The sequence below is a fragment of the Pecten maximus genome, chromosome 4 (assembly GCF_902652985.1).
Source record: "Pecten maximus chromosome 4, xPecMax1.1, whole genome shotgun sequence".
Taxonomy (NCBI): Eukaryota; Metazoa; Mollusca; class Bivalvia; order Pectinida; family Pectinidae; genus Pecten; species Pecten maximus.
The window spans coordinates 44,211,335-44,230,567 of record NC_047018.1 but is presented as its reverse complement, the minus strand read 5'-3'; the positions used below and the strand labels follow the sequence as shown (position 1 = coordinate 44,230,567).

Below are 19,233 nucleotides of genomic sequence, written 5' to 3'. Positions count from 1 at the left end.
AATATAATGGGCACAACAAGGAACTAAGAGGAACCTACTCATCAAGTTTGAGAAGAATCTCCTTCCAGCACTTCTCAGGAAATAGCAGTAACAAACTTCAACTGTAAAAATCCAAGATGGCCACCTGTCGGCCATTTTGTTTTCAGCCTCATAATTGAACATACAGTCATGCACAACTCTAGACAAAGGAAACCTACATCACATTTTGGAATGATCTTTGGGGCAATTCTCAAGAAAAAGTAATAACAAGGATCATATGAAATATCAATTCCTAAAAATTACAATCCTGCTGAAATGGAGTCGGTGGAAACTTTACTGTTGTAGATTGGTCTCCGAAACTCACCATCAAAATAGTCATCCTCCGAGGCTATGATCTGTGGGGGGTCTCGCTTTCTCCTCCTCGCTTTCTGGACTCGGTGTTGTCACCAAAGACGATGAGGTTGATTTACTGAAATGACACTATTCATTACCTTATCAGAAATAATATAGCCTACATGATATATTTGTTGTAGAGAGCTGTATACCAACATATGCTGTCAACACTGACTACCGCCTTTATATTCATCGTAGCTGCTTGTGTTAAGTTTTCAAGATTCAACTTAATAAAGGACTGGTAATAAGAACAAATAGAAACTTGTTGGTGCAATATAAATACCCCTGTTCCCTTCTTTATTTCAACCCCCATAAATGACCTCAAAAAACTTGCTAAAATCTTGAACCAATATTGCTGTTGTGAATTTGAATGGACAGATGAACAGACAGACATCTAAAACGACGGATTTGAAGACGGAATTTGTGTAAAACTGTATGCCTCAGATTAAGTCTTATGGAGGCATAAAATTAAAATAAAATAAAAGGCATAAAATGAAAATAAAATCTTCTCCATTTCATCACTGAATGTACAGGGATGAGAAGACTGAATCGTAAAAAAGTCTGAAAACCCAATTTGTAGTGTACTTTCTTTGAAGAAATATTAAAATTAACATTACAGCCAACATGAGAAAAAAGTCTGAAATCAGATTTTTATCTGAAAATGTTCATGCCTGAATGTAACAATATCTGTCCAGAAATGAATAGGATTAAGTTCAGAACACGTCCGACAAAAAGAATATCAACCGTAAGACCAACTAAGATGATAAGGCTGATCATTGAAGAGTAATGGAAATGTTAAAACAAGATTTGGAACTGAGCAATGGCGAAGATACTGCATCTTCACCTGTGTTAACTTGATGGTTAACTTGACTTTTCAGAACAGTGACATTGGCTTATCAAATGATAGGATTATTAGTTAGAATAAACCATTCAACACATGCACGGTAATGATATATCATAATTAAACTAACCGGTAAGAGCATTATTACCTAGGACTAGCAACATTGTAATATATAGAGGATATTGAATGGTTTCCCGTTTAATATAACATATATTTCAAGAGTATGACAGAATATTAATATTTTCATGAGTATGAAAAAAACCTCTGATTGGTCAAAAACCGAAAACTTATATTTTCACTGCAAAACTTATATTTTCACTGCAAAATCTTATATTTTCACTGCTCATCGCTTCAGTGAAAATACAAGTTATATTAGTCTGATAAATTTCTTTATTTCACTGGCAAAAATGCAATAAAGAATTATTGTTCACAGTGGATACACATGATGAGAATCGTAGGATGTCATCAAGAACAATAAGTGGTTGCCAACATATTTAGTACGTTAGAAGTGAGGTTTACATGTATTGGGGTCCTGATGAAGCCCTCTTCGTGGGAAACAGGTACACCAGCAATACAAGAGGCCCATGGGCCTTAACGGTCATCTGACAAACACTTACACTCACAGCAGGGACACACACCCCAATCCAGCATTATTACCATAAATTATTTATCGCAGCCAGTTATGTTTTAGATCAAATTTGGTTTTTATCCATTTAGCTTGTCCAGGAAGAGCAGCATCATAAAGCAAAATTTTAGCCAAGTTCCCATTTTTGGGGCATGCCCCTCTGTCCCAATGGGTCAGACAAGACTCATTTATATCAATTAGGATTGCCTTTCCCCAATGATGTTTCATACTAAATATGGTTGTAATCAATTCAGGCATTAAGGAGGAATTGCATTTTTAAGAAATGTTTAACCTAAGCGCTCCTTTTGCCCCATCTTTTTTTCCCCAGGGGTCAAACCTGTCTCATTAAAAAATATGATTGCCGTCACCTTATGTTTCACATCAAATTTGGTTGTAATCCACCAAAAGGTTAGGGAGGATTAGGATTTAACAGCAAATATTCACCAAAGTTCCCCTTTTGGGGCCCTGCCCCTCAGGCCCCAGGGGTCACACTAGCCTCGTTTATATAAAATATGACCATCCTTCCCAAAGGATGTTTCACACCATATTTCGTATTAATCCACCCAACGGTTAGAGAGAAGTAGGATTTATAGCAAAAATTCACCAAAGTTCCCCTTTTGGGGCCCCGCCCCTCTGGCCCTAGGGGTCAAACCAGCCTCATTTATATAAAATATGATTGTCCTCCTCCAATGATGTTTCACACCAAATTTGGTAATAATTCACTATGGGTGTTGGGAGGAGTAGGATTTTACAGCAAAATTTCATCAAAGTTCCCCTTTTGGGGCCCCGCCCCTCTGGCCCCAGGGGCCACACCAGCCTCATTTATATAAAATATGACCACCCTCCACCAATGATGTTTCACACAATATCTGGTTGAAATCCACCAAAGGGTTAAGGACGAGTAGGATTTTATAGCAAAATTTCATCAAAGTTCCCTTTTTTGGGCCCGTCACTCTGGCCCCAGGGCTCACACCAGCCTCATTTATATAAAATATGACCACCCTCCCCCAATGATGTTTCACAACATATCTGGTTGAAATCTACTAAAGGGTTAAGGAGGAGTAGGATTTTATAGCAAAATTTCATCAAAGTTCCCCATTTGGGGCCCCACCCCTCAGGCCCCAGGGGTCACACTAGCCTCATTTATATAAAATATGACCGCCCTCCCCAAATGATGTTTCACAACATATCTGGTTGAAATCCACTAAAGGGTTAAGGAGGAGTAGGATTTTATAGCAAAATTTCATCAAAGTTCCCCTTTTGGGGCCCCGCCCCTCAGGCCCCAGGGGTCACACCAACTTCATTTATATAAAATGTGACCGCCCTCCCCCAATGATGTTTCACACCAAATTTAGTTGTACTCCACCTAAGGGTAAAGGAGGAGTAGGATTTTATAGCAATATCCACCTAAGTTCCCTTTTTGGGGCCCCGCCCTTCTGGCCCCAGGGGTCAGACCAGCCTCATTTATATAAAATATGATTGCCCTCCCCCAATGATGCTTCAAACCAAATTTGGAAGTAATCCACCCAAGCGTTAAGGAGGAGTAGCGTTTTGAAAGAAAAAGTTTACGGACGGCGCACGGCGCACGGCGGACGACGACGGACGAAGCACGATGACTATAGGTCATCCTGACCCTTTGGGTCAGATGACCTAATAATGGAGAACCTCACCCTGATCTTGTTATGGTTGTATGAAATCTTTAATCCAAGATCTATACCTGTTAGACAGCACATATAAAACAAACCTCTAATCAATGAGTTATGTATTATTTTTTCGTATAACCAACCCTAACCAGACACGGATTTATTTCACTCACTCTGGACTTGTTTTCGGAGTAGACCTGAAGTCCTCTGCATCAAAGAAATCTTCATCCTCACTACTGGAGTAGGACGTCTCTGGGACAGTCGTACTGGAACTGTTCTCATCTGTAGAAACATAATTAACAGTTCGTTATAACTTACAGAATCCAGTGTATCAAAGAATGTCTGTATTTTACATCTAGTGATCCCTTATCTCCCACTGTCGGCGCCCCCCTATACTGTTGTGGCCTGTATACTGCTGTCATCCCAATACTGGTGTCATCCCTATACTGCTGTCACCCCTATACTGCTGTCACCCCTATACTGGTGTCACCCCTATACTGCTGTCACCCCTATACTGGTGTCATCCCAATACTGGTGTCACCCCTATACTGCTGTCACCCCTATACTGGTGTCACCCCTATACTGGTGTCACCCCTATACTGGTGTCACCCCTATACTGGTGTCACCCCTATACTGGTGTCATCCCTATACTGGTGTCACCCCTATACTGGTGTCATCCCTATACTGCTGTCATCCCAATACTGGTGTCATCCCAATACTGGTGTCACCCCTATACTGGTGTCACCCCTATACTGGTGTCACCCCTATACTGGTGTCACCCCTATACTGGTGTCACCCCTATACTGGTGTCACCCCTATACTGCTGTCATCCCTATACTGGTGTCACCCCTATACTGCTGTCACCCCTATACTGGTGTCACCCCTATACTGGTGTCACCCCTATACTGGTGTCACCCCTATACTGCTGTCACCCCTATACTGGTGTCATCCCTATACTGGTGTCACCCCTATACTGGTGTCATCCCTATACTGGTGTCACCCCTATACTGGTGTCACCCCTATACTGGTGTCACCCCTATACTGGTGTCACCCCTATACTGGTGTCACCCCTATACTGGTGTCATCCCTATACTGGTGTCACCCCTATACTGGTGTCACCTCTATACTGGTGTCACCCCTATACTGGTGTCACCCCTATACTGGTGTCATCCCTATACTGGTGTCACCCCTATACTGGTGTCACCCCTATACTGCTGTCATCCCTATACTGGTGTCACCCCTATACTGGTGTCACCCCTATACTGGTGTCACCCCTATACTGGTGTCATCCCTATACTGGTGTCATCCCTATACTGGTGTCACCCCTATACTGCTGTCATCCCAATACTGGTGTCATCCCTATACTGCTGTCATCCCAATACTGGTGTCATCCCTATACTGCTGTCACCCCTATACTGCTGTCATCCCTATACTGGTGTCACCCCTATACTGGTGTCATCCCTATACTGGTGTCATCCCCTATACTGGTGTCACCCCTATACTGCTGTCACCCCTATACTGGTGTCACCCCTATACTGCTGTCACCCCTATACTGGTGTCACCCCTATACTGGTGTCACCCCTATACTGCTGTCATCCCTATACTGGTGTCACCCCTATACTGGTGTCACCCCTATACTGGTGTCACCCCTATACTGGTGTCATCCCTATACTGGTGTCACCCCTATACTGGTGTCACCCCTATACTGCTGTCATCCCTATACTGGTTCATCCCTATACTGGTGTCACCCCTATACTGGTGTCACCCCTATACTGGTGTCACCCCTATACTGCTGTCACCCCTATACTGGTGTCACCCCTATACTGGTGTCACCCCTATACTGCTGTCACCCCTATACTGGTGTCACCCCTATACTGGTGTCACCCCTATACTGGTGTCATCCCTATACTGGTGTCACCCCTATACTGCTGTCATCCCTATACTGGTGTCACCCCTATACTGGTGTCACCCCTATACTGCTGTCATCCCTATACTGGTGTCACCCCTATACTGGTGTCATCCCTATACTGTTGTCACCCCTATACTGGTGTCATCCCTATACTGGTGTCACCCCTATACTGCTGTCACCCCTATACTGGTGTCACCTCTATACTGGTGTCACCCCTATACTGGTGTCACCCCTATACTGGTGTCACCCCTATACTGGTGTCACCCCTATACTGGTGTCACCCCTATACTGGTGTCATCCCTATACTGGTGTCACCCCTATACTGGTGTCACCCCTATACTGGTGTCACCCCTATACTGCTGTCACCCCTATACTGCTGTCACCCCTATACTGGTGTCACCCCTATACTGGTGTCATCCCTATACTGGTGTCATCCCTATACTGTGGTCACCCCTATACTGGTGTCATCCCTATACTGGTGTCACCCCTATACTGCTGTCACCCCTATACTGGTGTCACCTCTATACTGGTGTCACCCCTATACTGGTGTCACCCCTATACTGGTGTCACCCCTATACTGGTGTCACCCCTATACTGGTGTCATCCCTATACTGGTGTCACCCCTATACTGGTGTCACCCCTATACTGCTGTCACCCCTATACTGGTGTCACCCCTATACTGGTGTCATCCCTATACTGGTGTCATCCCTATACTGGTGTCACCCCTATACCGGTGTCATCCCTATACTGGTGTCATCCCTATACTGGTGTCATCCCTATACTGGTGTCACCCCTATACTGCTGCTACCCTGTATACTGTAGTTTCCCCTATACCTCCCATTACCCCTATACTACTGTAACCCTTTAACTGATGTCACCCCTATACTGACATTACCCCTATACTACTGTAACCCTTTAACTGATGTCACCCCTATACTGACATTACCCCTATACTACTGTAACCCTTTAACTGATGTCACCCCTATACTGACATTACCCCTATACTACTGTAACCCTTTAACTGATGTCACCCCTATACTGACATTGCTCCTATACTACTGTCGCCCCTATTCTGCCATCGCAACTTTACTGCCATCATCCCTATACCGCTTCACCCTTATACTGCCATCGCCCCTATACTGCTGTCACCCCTATACTGCCATCGACCCTATACTGCCATCGCCCCAACACTGCTGTCACCCCTATACTGCCGTCACCCCAACACTGCTGTCACCCCTATATTGCCGTCACCCCAACACTGCTGTCACCATATACTGCCATCGCCTCTATACTGCTGTCACCCCTATACTGCCATCGCCCCTATACTGCTGTCGCCACTCTACTGCCATCACCCTATACTGCTGTCACCATATACTGCCATCACCCCTATACTGCCTTCACCCCAATACTGCCTTCACACCTATACTGCCATTGCCCCTATACTGCTGTCACCATATACTGCCACACCCCCTATACTGCTGTCACCCCTATACTGTCATCACCCTATACTGCCATCACCCGGATTCTGCCTTCACACCTATACTGCAATTGCCCCTATACTGCTGTCATCCTGTATACTGCCATTGTCCCTATACTGCCATCACCCCTATACTGCAATAGTCCCCATACTGCAATAGCCCCTATACTGCTGTCACCCTGTATACTGCCATTACCCCTATACTGCAATAGCCCCTATACTGCTGTCATCCTGTATACTGCCATCACCCCTATACTGCAATAGCCCCTATACTGCTGCCACCCTGTACACTGTCATCAGCCTCTATACTGTCATCAACCCTATACTGCCATCAGCCTCTATACTGCCATAGCCCTGTATAACTACCACCCTTGCATATCAACAACTAAACCCTCAGAACAGACTTACTTCCCAAGCAATTCCCTCAGAAATCTGCCATCATTGCATACCACCACCAACACATTCCAATCTCTTTCAGCACTGCCATAGGCATAATAATCATAGTTGGTCTAACATTCAAACCTGCTTACTTCATAATTGTAATATTTTAGCGAATAATAGAAAGTAGAATATTTTAATCTGTAGGTTCATGAATCCTGCATCTTAGGATAGAAAATGATTTATAGGGTGAAACATGGAGATGAGAGAAATTAGTATTGTGTGGCTGGAGATTTATAGGGTGAAATATGGAGTAGGGGTGTGAGAGACATACCCCCAGGGAGAGGTGTGTCTGACAGTAGTATGACTGGAGTGAGAGTGTGAGAGACATACCCCCAGGGAGAGGTGTGTCTGACAGTAGTGTGTCTGGAGTGAGGGTGTGAGAGACATACCCCCAGGGAGAGGTGTGTCTGACAGTAGTGTGACAGGAGTGAGAGTGTGAGAGACATACCCCCAGGGAGAGGTGTGTCTGACAGTAGTGTGACTGGAGTGAGGGTGTGAGAGACATACCCCCAGGGAGAGGTGTGTCTGACAGTAGTGTGACAGGAGTGAGGGTGTGAGAGACATACCCTCAGGGAGAGGTGTGTCTGACAGTAGTGTGACTGGAGTGAGGGTGTTAGAGACATACCCCCAGGGAGAGGTGTGTCTGACAGTAGTGTGACTGGAGTGAGAGTGTGAGAGACATACCCCCAGGGAGAGGTGTGTCTGACATTAGTGTGACTGGAGTGAGGGTGTGAGAGACATACCCCCAGGGAGAGGTGTCTGACAGTAGTGTGACTGGAGTGAGGGTGTGAGAGACATACCCCCAGGGAGAGGTGTGTCTGACAGTAGTATGACTGGAGTGAGAGTGTGAGAGACATACCCCCAGGGAGAGGTGTGTCTGACAGTAGTGTGACTGGAGTGAGGGTGTGAGAGACATACCCCCAGGGAGAGGTGTGTCTGACAGTAGTGTGTCTGGAGTGAGGATGTGAGAGACATACCCCCAGGGAGAGGTGTGTCTGACAGTAGTGTGACTGGAGTGAGAGTGTGAGAGACATACCCCCAGGGAGAGGTGTGTCTGACAGTGGTGTGACTGGAGTGAGGGTGTGAGAGACATACCCTCAGGGAGAGGTGTGTCTGACAGTAATGTGACTGGAGTGAGGGTGTGAGAGACATACCCCCAGGGAGAGGTGTGTCTGACAGTAGTATGACTGGAGTGAGGGTGTTAGAGACATACCCCCAGGGAGAGGTGTGTCTGACAGTAGTGTGACAGGAGTGAGGGTGTTAGAGACATACCCCCAGGGAGAGGTGTGTCTGACAGTAGTGTGACTGGAGTGAGAGTGTGAGAGATATACCCCCAGGGAGAGGTGTGTCTGACAGTAGTGTGACTGGAGTGAGAGTGTGAGAGACATACCCCCAGGGAGAGGTGTGTCTGACGGTAGTGTGACTGGAGTGAGGGTGTGAGAGACATACCCCCAGGGAGAGGTGTGTCTGACAGTAGTGTGTCTGGAGTGAGGGTGTGAGAGACATACCCCCAGGGAGAGGTGTGTCTGACAGGACAGTAATGTGACTGGAGTGAGGGTGTGAGAGACATACCCCCAGGGAGAGGTGCGTCTGACAGTAGTGTGACTGGAGTGAGGGTGTGAGAGACAAACCCCCAGGGAGAGGTGTGTCTGACAGTAGTGTGACTGGAGTGAGGGTGTGAGAGACATACCCCCAGGGAGAGGTGTGTCTGACAGTAGTGTGACTGGAGTGAGGGTGTGAGAGACATACCCCCAGGGAGAGGTGTGTCTGTAGAGGTGGCAGGTAAAGGTAGAGAGGAGTTGAGGTCTATGCTCTCAGCTGACAGGGAGGCAGGAATCCCACAATAATGTGAATTAGACCTCTGGCTTGCTGTAAAAAAACACACACAATGTGACAAATCTAAGAAAAAAATGTTGGATTTTTTTCATTAATTGCATTTTTTATATCAAGTAATATCATGATACAATGATACAGGAGTTATACTAAAATTGGTTTCTGATAAATGTGTTACAAAAGGTTCCATATTACTAAAAAATTATTTCATTTATTTCAATTTTTTAGTTATGCATAATTATATATGTAATTATATAAATTTTATAATGTTTTATATGTATATTATATATTAATTATGTTTACTGTCAAATTAACATAAGTGCAATTTCATGATGATAGAAACAGTATAATTATATCAACATTTTATAATTAATTTTTCTTTGTTTTCATGGTAAATACTCAAATGTGATTGGTCGAAAAATTCTTTTCATTCTTCTATGAAAGAAATTCTGAGAATGACGCGAAAAATGTGACGTCACAATACGACAATTGACGTTGCGTATTGATTTGAGAAAAAGAATCTCATTTAAAACCAGTAAAATTGTACATAAAACATGTTTTAAATTAGAAAATCATTTTCAAAAATTAATTATTAGCGTTGATGTCAATTTTTTTTTAGTTTTATCAGGGTATGAAACAAATTTTGTTTGCAAACTTCTGTAAGAATCCGCGTAGCGGATTCATAGTTTGCAAACAAAATTTGTTTCATACCCCGATGAAACTATAAAAAAATGATTGTAGCGGATTCTTACAGAAGTTTGCAAACAAAATTTGTTTCATACCCCGATGAAACTAAAAAAAAATGACATCTATACTTAAATGTAACTTGTATTTGTCATGAGAGAACATGATTGAGCAAACAAGAGGCCCAGGGGGCCTGCATTGCTCAACTGGATATTTTAGTATTCATTGGAGTACTCTATTATATAAGTAACATTCCAAATATTTCCCCATTTTTGGAGCTGTATCACAGTGCCATGCAAGGAAGTTTAACTTAATACCTTCCTTCAAATAACATTTCACTTTCAGATTTAAAGATGATTCAAAGCATATTCACAAATCTTTATGAAACATTTGTGACATCCCCTATTGGACCCCACTCTCTACATGAATGGGGGTAGATAATCTGCAACATTCAGGTTTTCAAAACGAATACAGTTATCTGCAGATCAAATTTGAAGATTTTGAAAAATCCTTCTTTTTCCTCATGCTCCAGTAGCCTGGAGTTTGGGATTGGGGGTGGTTGGTTCAGACCTACCACTAGTACAAAATTTTTATTGCCTTCATATGTATTTACAAGGGCCCTCTAGATTGAATTAGGGCATACCTTTATTAGCACAGTTGAGCGGGACTTTGAAGCTATTGGTATTTCTCCTTGTCCCTGTTGGGCCCCACCCTTCCAGCCACAGGGGAGCCATACTTTCAATGCATACAACATTATACGTATCTCCTTTATGATGCTCCAGGCCATTTTACCAACATCCATTTTATTGTCAAAAACTAGAAGTGATTTAAAAGATTTACCTCGTTTCCTCGATTGGGCTATGCCCCTGGCCCTAGGGGTGCAACACCCTCCATTTATACCACATTTGATCTACTTTCCCAAATAATAATTCAGACAAAATTTCATCAACATCCATTCGGTTGTTTAGGACTAGTAGTGATTTAAATGAAATGTTGACGGATGGATGATTGACGGTAGACAGATAGACAATGGATAGCACCATTCTATAAGCTCACCTGGTCAAAAACTTAATGAGATTCAATCATTCATTAATCAATTTTAAATATGGAACATTTGCAATGAATTTAAAACTTATTTAACTCACATCATATTACTTATCCATTGAAAAATATCCAACATATCAAACATGATTAGAAAACAAAAAGCAGCTGTTACCAAAACCTTCAGCAGACTATTACTAATCTAGTATTACTGTTGAATAAAAACAAGGAAAAGAGTTTTATTTCTACAGATCTACAAACCCGATAAGGATGAGAATGAACCACAGTTGTAAGTAGCACAGCACCAAGTAAATGGAAAATGAAGATTTAGATTAATAAAACTCTGACATTTACACAAGTGATAATACAATATGTAATTGTAGATTATCTCCCCTGTGTATAGTTAGTGTGACATTACCCGTAGCTATCTCCCCTGTGTATGGTTAGTGTGACATCACCTGTAGTTATCTCCCCTGTGTATAGTTAGTGTGACATTACCTGTATGATATCTCCCCTGTGTATAGTTAGTGTGACATTACCTGTAATTATCTCCCCTGTGTATAGTTAGTATGCCATTACCTGTAGTTATCTCCCCTGTGTATAGTTAGTATGCCATTACCTGTAGTTATCTCCCCTGTGTATAGTTAGTGTGACATTACCTGTAGTTATCTCCCCTGTATATAGTAAGTATGACATTACCTGTATGATAGCTCTCCTGTGTATAGTTAGTGTGACATTACCTGTAGTTATCTCCCCTGTGTATAGTTAGTGTGACATTACCTGTATGATATCTCCCCTGTGTATAGTTAGTGTGACATTACCTGTAGTTATCTCCCCTGTGTGTAGTTAGTGTGACATTACCTGTAGTTATCTCCCCTGTGTATAGGTAGTGTGACATTACCTGTAGTTATCTCCCCTGTGTATAGTTAGTGTGACATTACCTGTATATCTCCCCTGTGTATAGGTAGTGTGACATTACCTGTAGTTATCTCCCCTGTGTGTAGTTATTGTGACACTGGTACTAGCTACCTGAGGGATACTTCCCTTGTGTCTAGTTAGTAAGAGTTAGTACAATACCTCTCCGACCAAAGTGGTCAAAATCAGCACCTGATGTGAGAACTGCCTCATGCATTGTCCCGTTCATCACTGGACCCTTCAAACTTTCCTGTCAAGTACAATAATCCATTTGAACCTTTCTATGCATGAAACAAATCATTAATTTATTTTCAAAAATCAACACTACAAAATTCATTCAATATTGCTGATACTAGAGTTTTTAGCCCTGGAAACAAAATATCAGTTTTTTCCATAGAAAGTAATAAATGACAAGAGGCCAAATGGACCTTAATGTTCATCAAACATTCATTGCTGTTTGCAATTTACCTTAAAATACAAAACATGTGATAAAATTCAATACATGATAGAATACAAAACGGCTACACATAACCACAATAAAGGGATATTGTGTTTATAGCATTATTAATACCGTTATGTTTTTTTCATATTTTCCTCCATCCCGCGGGCCCCAAACCCCAAAATTACAAAATTAAGTTTTTATCCCCATGACTGCTTGTGAACAAACATAACTGAAATTTCATTGCCAGTTTTGCAGATGTCAGAACCTTTATTTCCTGAAGTCCCATAACTTCTAGCCATATATAGTTATGATCAACAGTCCATCCAATTTTTCCAGAAGGTGTGAGAATATTTGCATTTAAGTTTGTAAATTACTGACAGTACCTTCGCCCTCGCCAAGGAGCGATCAGGGGCAGTACTGCCTACTGGTCTGAATTTCAAAATTTCAGGAAAGTGCAATAATGGCTTTACATCTGTAATCTCAAAGAATCAGTTATGGTCTGAAGACGATTGTTGGAATTCAGCCAATTTGACCACTTTTGGCCCAACCCCTAATCGTTTTGGGATGCCAGGTCCCTATTACTACAACAATGTCCATATCCTCAAACTGTCATCCTGTGTTCATTATTCCATCCAAGTTTGAAAGATTTCCAACTTTCTATATGGTCAGGTACAGTTTCACCATTACCATGGTGATATAACAGTTATAGTCGGGTTAAAATTTCACCATTACCACGGTGATATAACTGGTATACAGTCAGGTTAGTTTCACCATTACCACGGTGATATAACTGGTATACAGTCAGGTTAGTTTCACCATTACCACGGTGAAATAACTGGTATACAGTCAGGTTAGTTTCACCATTACCACGGTGATATAACTGGTATACAGTCAGGTTAGTTTCACCATTACCACGGTGATATAACTGGTATACAGTCAGGTTAGTTTCACCATTACCAGTGATATAACTGGTATACAGTCAGGTTAGTTTCACCATTACCACGGTGATATAACTGGTATACAGTCGGGTTAGTTTCACCATTACCACGGTGATATAACTGGTATACAGTCAGGTTAGTTTCACCATTACCACGGTGATATAACTGGTATACAGTCAGGTTAGTTTCACCATTACCACGGTGATATAACTGGTATACAGTCAGGTTAGTTTCACCATTACCACGGTGATTAACTGGTATACAGTCAGGTTAGTTTCACCATTACCACTTCAATATACCTTATTTAGTTCAAAACTGTTAATCACTCTGGCGTACATTTTCCACAAATTTACCGTAAATATCCAAATAAACATACCAGATTTACCTGATATCACACTGAAAACAGCTTAACCTGGAGTCAAAGTTTGACTGTACTGTATTAAGTGATTTACAGATTCTCTGATTAAAGATGGAGTTAGTCCTCATAGAAAATGATTGAAAAAAAACAAAATACCTTGTCTCTATTTTCTGTGGAGCCTACCTTCGCTATCTGCAGCATTACAATGGCATGCTTTATAGCTTCAATCATAGCCTGCAATAATAAAATAATCCATGAGTGTTCACATAAACACATGTACCAAAATTTCATGATAATAATAATAATTTTATGTTCTTAATATATACCGCTATATCACAGCAAAAAGCCATCTTAGCCACTTCAAACAGATTTTCAAATTATTATCAGTGGTTAATTGTTGGGCCTTTATCAACCAGCCAATGTCTTTTTCAACTCCCTGGGAAACATGCAGCCTGAGCTGCCAATCTGACACTTACAGCTTGTTCACGACATTTCCAGCACTGCCCTATTATATACACTTACAGCTCAGTCAACTAAAACACAGTGGAGAAGAGTATCTTGTTCAAGAATACAATTCAGTGCATGCAAATAAAGAGATTTTATAACTGAACCACTATTATTATTAACCAGGTCAATTTATACCAAGTGTGTTGTTAACTTTCTCTGTTGCTTTATATATAATCACCATTTTTATAAAAATAGATTTAATTTACCCACCTTGGGTTATCTGCCATGTTTGATAAAATGCTATTAAATTCAACATTTTACTTCTGATCCCCTTAGTACTGTACTATTATTCCCTAATGAGTCGTCAGGGCTTTCTCACTGATTTAGGATGAGGCCTTTTTGTCTTATTTTGGGATGAAAATTGGTGAATTTGGACAGATTTTTTTTTTAGGAATAAACTGCAAATTTTGGGAATTTGTCTTAAATATGAAATTATTTTATTGTAGAATTGGGCTATAAGCCCTCACAAAAAGCCCTGATAGTATGCAGGATCCTTCTGGTCTTTAACCTATATCATGGCAGTGGATGGAAGAACAGAATGGGGGTAAAACAGTAAGCCTAAAAATGTCTCCTGTGGAGAAGAGGTCAAAGGTGACATTCACCCTTTAACCTTGACCTATGACCCATGACCATTAGAATATCATGAAGAATATAATCAGCCTCACGTATGGAACCACAGTTAAATAGTGTTCCTGAGACAAAGTTATATGAGGCATAAAAAGGTTTGAACAACTTTTGCTGCTAGTAGTAGCAAGTAAAATTAACCAGTACAATATGTGCCATACCTCTGCAGTCACTTTTAACACACTATACTTTTCTTTGGCGGACACATCTTCACAAGCCTCAATTCTCGTATCCAACGTCTGAAAATGACAATAAATATAATTCAAAGTATTCAAGCCACAGTATACAATAGCATTCCGATTCAAACTTATTTTTGTTAAAACCAAAATTTAAAAGCATCAGGGGTATTTGGACATAAATCAATTGTAGTCTGAAAACAATGAAATAAATGAAAGCAATTTATGCCAGTCAACTTAATGTATCAAAGTGCTCTTCTACATAAGTGGAGAAAATCTTTACAACTTAGCTGTTCTTATTTTACTTTAGATATCATCCTTTTTATATAAATAGAAGTTTAAACAACCTAAAACAGCTTTAAATCAGTTGGGACTGCCTCCATTGGAAACATACATTTACCTCCATCAAATTGATATTCTGTAATTCAAATTCCTGTATAACTTTTCTTTTGTGATATTCTTTATCTCATATAGCTAGATAAGTTTTAAAATTTCTCCCCTTTTCTGTCATGCAAGTTTCTAATCCAATGACATTTGTAATGTATTTGACAAGTTAAACTCAAGTGAAGATTTTCCCTATTTTTTAACAGATTGATAATATCTAGATTAGAAAATGGTAAATGTTTCTGTGAGTTTCAATCATCACACAACTTAACCAAAGCACAGCTAACGGCATGTAACATACTTACACTCATAAAACACCACTTCTCATGAAGTGATAGTTCTTTGTTGAAAGAGTTTAACTGTTATTTAAATAAGACTGTCAAAGGTTAAATAGATATTCATGCTCAAAATGAAAGAATTGTTTGAATGAAGATTCTAATGTTTCACTACTAACAGTGAAATTATACATTTGCCAATGTGATCTTAAATGTGGGTCAATGTCAAATTTATTTGAACAAACTTGATATCCAGGTGAGCTAAAATATTTATGAATAATTACCTGTACTTGGCCTATTAGAAGTTGTAAATAAGCATCAGTTTCTGAGAGTTTTCTGTCAAAATCCGCAGCTGTAGGAACTGATTTGGTTTCCTGCTTCTGAAAAATATCAAATTGAGAAAATTAAGAAAATTATAAATGTTTTCTATCAACAGTTAATTGAAAGATAATGTCATTGATATTGTCTGAATACTGAGATACAGATACACAAATGCAGTACACAACAAAATATGGTACAATAGGACACAATATGATATAATATAGGATACAATACAATACAACAGGAAATGATAGGATATGATAGGATACAATAGGATACGATACAATAGGATAGGATAGGATACAACAGGATATGATAGGATACAATATGATATGATAGGATTCAACAGGATATGATAGGATACGATAGGATACAACAGGATATGATAGGATACAATAGGATATGATAAGATACAATAGGATATGATAGGATTCAACAGGATATGATAGGATACAACAGAATATGATAGGATACGATAGGATACAACAGGATATGATAGGATACAAAAGGATATGATAGGATACAATAGGATATGATAGGATTCAACAGGATATGATAGGATACAACAGAATATGATAGGATACGATAGGATACAACAGGATACGATAGGATACAACAGGATATGATAGGATACAATAGGATATGATAGGATACAATAGGATATGATAGGATACAATAGGATATGATAGGATACAATAGGATATGATAGGATACAACAGGATATGATAGGATACGATAGGATACAACAGGATATGATAGGATACGATAGGATACAACAGGATATGATAGGATACAACAGGATATGATAGGATATGATAGGATACAATAGGATATGATAGGATACAATAGGATATGATAGGATACAACAGGATATGATAGGATACAATAGGATATGACAGGATATGATAGGATACAACAGGATATGATAGGATACAATAGGATATGATAGGATATGATAGGATACATAGATGATAGGACACAACAGGATATGATAGGATAGATCAACAGGATATGATAGGATAGATAGGATCAACAGGATATGATAGGATACAATCAGGATATGATAGGATACAATACAAGGATATGATAGGATCTGGATATGATAGGATCTGGATGATAGGATACAACAGGATACGATAGGATACATAGGATATAAATGATATGGATAACAGGATAGGATACATACACAGGATATGATAGGATACAATATGTAGTCATGATAGATACAACAGGATATGATAGGATACAACAGGATATGATAGGATACAATAGGATATGATAGGATACAATAGGATATGATAGGATACAACAGGATATGATAGGATACAACAGGATATGATAGGATATGATAGGATACAATAGGATATGATAGGATATAACAGGATATGATAGGATACAACAGGACATGATAGGATACAATAGGATAGGAATATGATATAAGGATCAACAGGATATGATAGGATCAATAGGATATGATAGGATACAACAGGATATGATAGGATACAATAGGATATAAATGTAGATACAACAGGATATGATAGGATAAAAGGATATGATAGGATACAACAGGATATATGGACATAGGATACAACAGGATATGATAGGATGAAGAAACCGGATTATGGATACGATAGGATACAACAGGATATGATAGGATACAACAGGATATGATAGGATACAACAGGATATGATAGGATATGATAGGATACAACAGGATATGATAGGATACAATAGGATATGATAGGATACAACAGGATATGATAGGATACAACAGGATATGATAGGATATGATAGGATACAACAGGATATGATAGGATACAACAGGATACAATAGGATATGATAGGATACAACAGGATATGATAGGATATGATAGGATATGATAGGATACAACAGGATATGATAGGATACAACAGGATATGATAGGATACAACAGGATATGATAGGATACATAGGATATGATAGGATATGATAGGATATGATAGGATACAACAGATGATATGATAAAGAAAGATATGATAGGATACATAGGACATATGATAGGATATGGATACAACAGGATATGATAGGATACAACAGGATATTGATAGGATACAAAGGAATATAGATAATAGGATATGATAGGATACAACAGGATATGATAGGATACAATCAGGATACATAGGATGATAGATACAACAGGATTACAAAAAGATATATGTGATCAACAGGATATGATAGGATATGATAGGATACAACAGGATATGATAGGATACAACAGGATATGATAGGATACAACAGGATATGATAGGATATGATAGGATACAATAGGATATGATAGGATACAATAGGATATGATAGGATACAACAGGATATGATAGGATACAACAGGATATGATAGGATACAACAGGATATGATAGGATACAATAGGATATGATAGGATACAACAGGATATGATAGGATACAACAGGATATGATAGGATACAACAGGATATGATAGGATATGATAGGATACAACAGGATATGATAGGATACGATAGGATACAACAGGATATGATAGGATATGATAGGATACAACAGGATATGATAGGATACAATAGGATACAATAGGATATGATAGGATATGATAGGATACAACAGGATATGATAGGATACAACAGGATATGATAGGATACAATAGGATATGATAGGATACAACAGGATCTTATCGGATACAATGGATATGATAGATAAGTAGGATAGATAGGATATGAAGGATATATAGGATACAACGGATATGATAGGATACAACAGGATATGATAGGATATACAACAGGATATGATAGGATACAACAGGATATGATAGGATACAATAGGATATGATAGGATACAACAGGATATGATAGGATACAATAGGATACAATAGGATATGATAGGATACAATAGGATAGGATAGGATACAACAGGATATGATAGGATACAACAGATATATAGATAGGATAACAAAGGATATGATAGGATACAACAGGTATATGATAGGAGTACAATAGGATATGATAGGATACAATAGAATAGAGGAAAAAGGATATGATAGGATAAAAAAGGATATGAATATGGATGATAGGATATGATAGGATACAACAGGATATGATAGGATACAATAGGATATGATAGGATACAACAGGATATGATAGGATACAACAGGATATGATAGGATATGATAGGATACAACAGAATATGATAGGATACAACAGAATATGATAGGATACAATAGGATATGATAGGATACAATAGGATACGATAGGATACAACAGGATACAATATGATACGATAGGATACAATAGGATATGATAGGATACAACAGGATATGATAGGACACAACAGGATATGATAGGATACAACAGGATATGATAGGATATGATAGGATACAATAGGATATGATAGGATATGACAGGATACAACAGGATATG

At 39.5% G+C, this 19,233-nt stretch overlaps 1 protein-coding gene across 1 annotated transcript in view; it reads right to left on the bottom strand.

Moving 5' to 3' along the window:
- Positions 1 to 19,233, bottom strand: part of LOC117326192 (oxysterol-binding protein-related protein 9-like) — a 42,927-nt gene that overhangs the window by 14,348 nt on the left and 9,346 nt on the right. Inside the window, 8 exon segments of the mRNA XM_033882839.1 lie at positions 344 to 383; positions 385 to 448; positions 3,655 to 3,763; positions 9,058 to 9,177; positions 11,944 to 12,031; positions 13,703 to 13,753; positions 14,812 to 14,889; positions 15,770 to 15,865. Coding sequence (XP_033738730.1) covers positions 344 to 383; positions 385 to 448; positions 3,655 to 3,763; positions 9,058 to 9,177; positions 11,944 to 12,031; positions 13,703 to 13,753; positions 14,812 to 14,889; positions 15,770 to 15,865 — 646 coding nt within the window.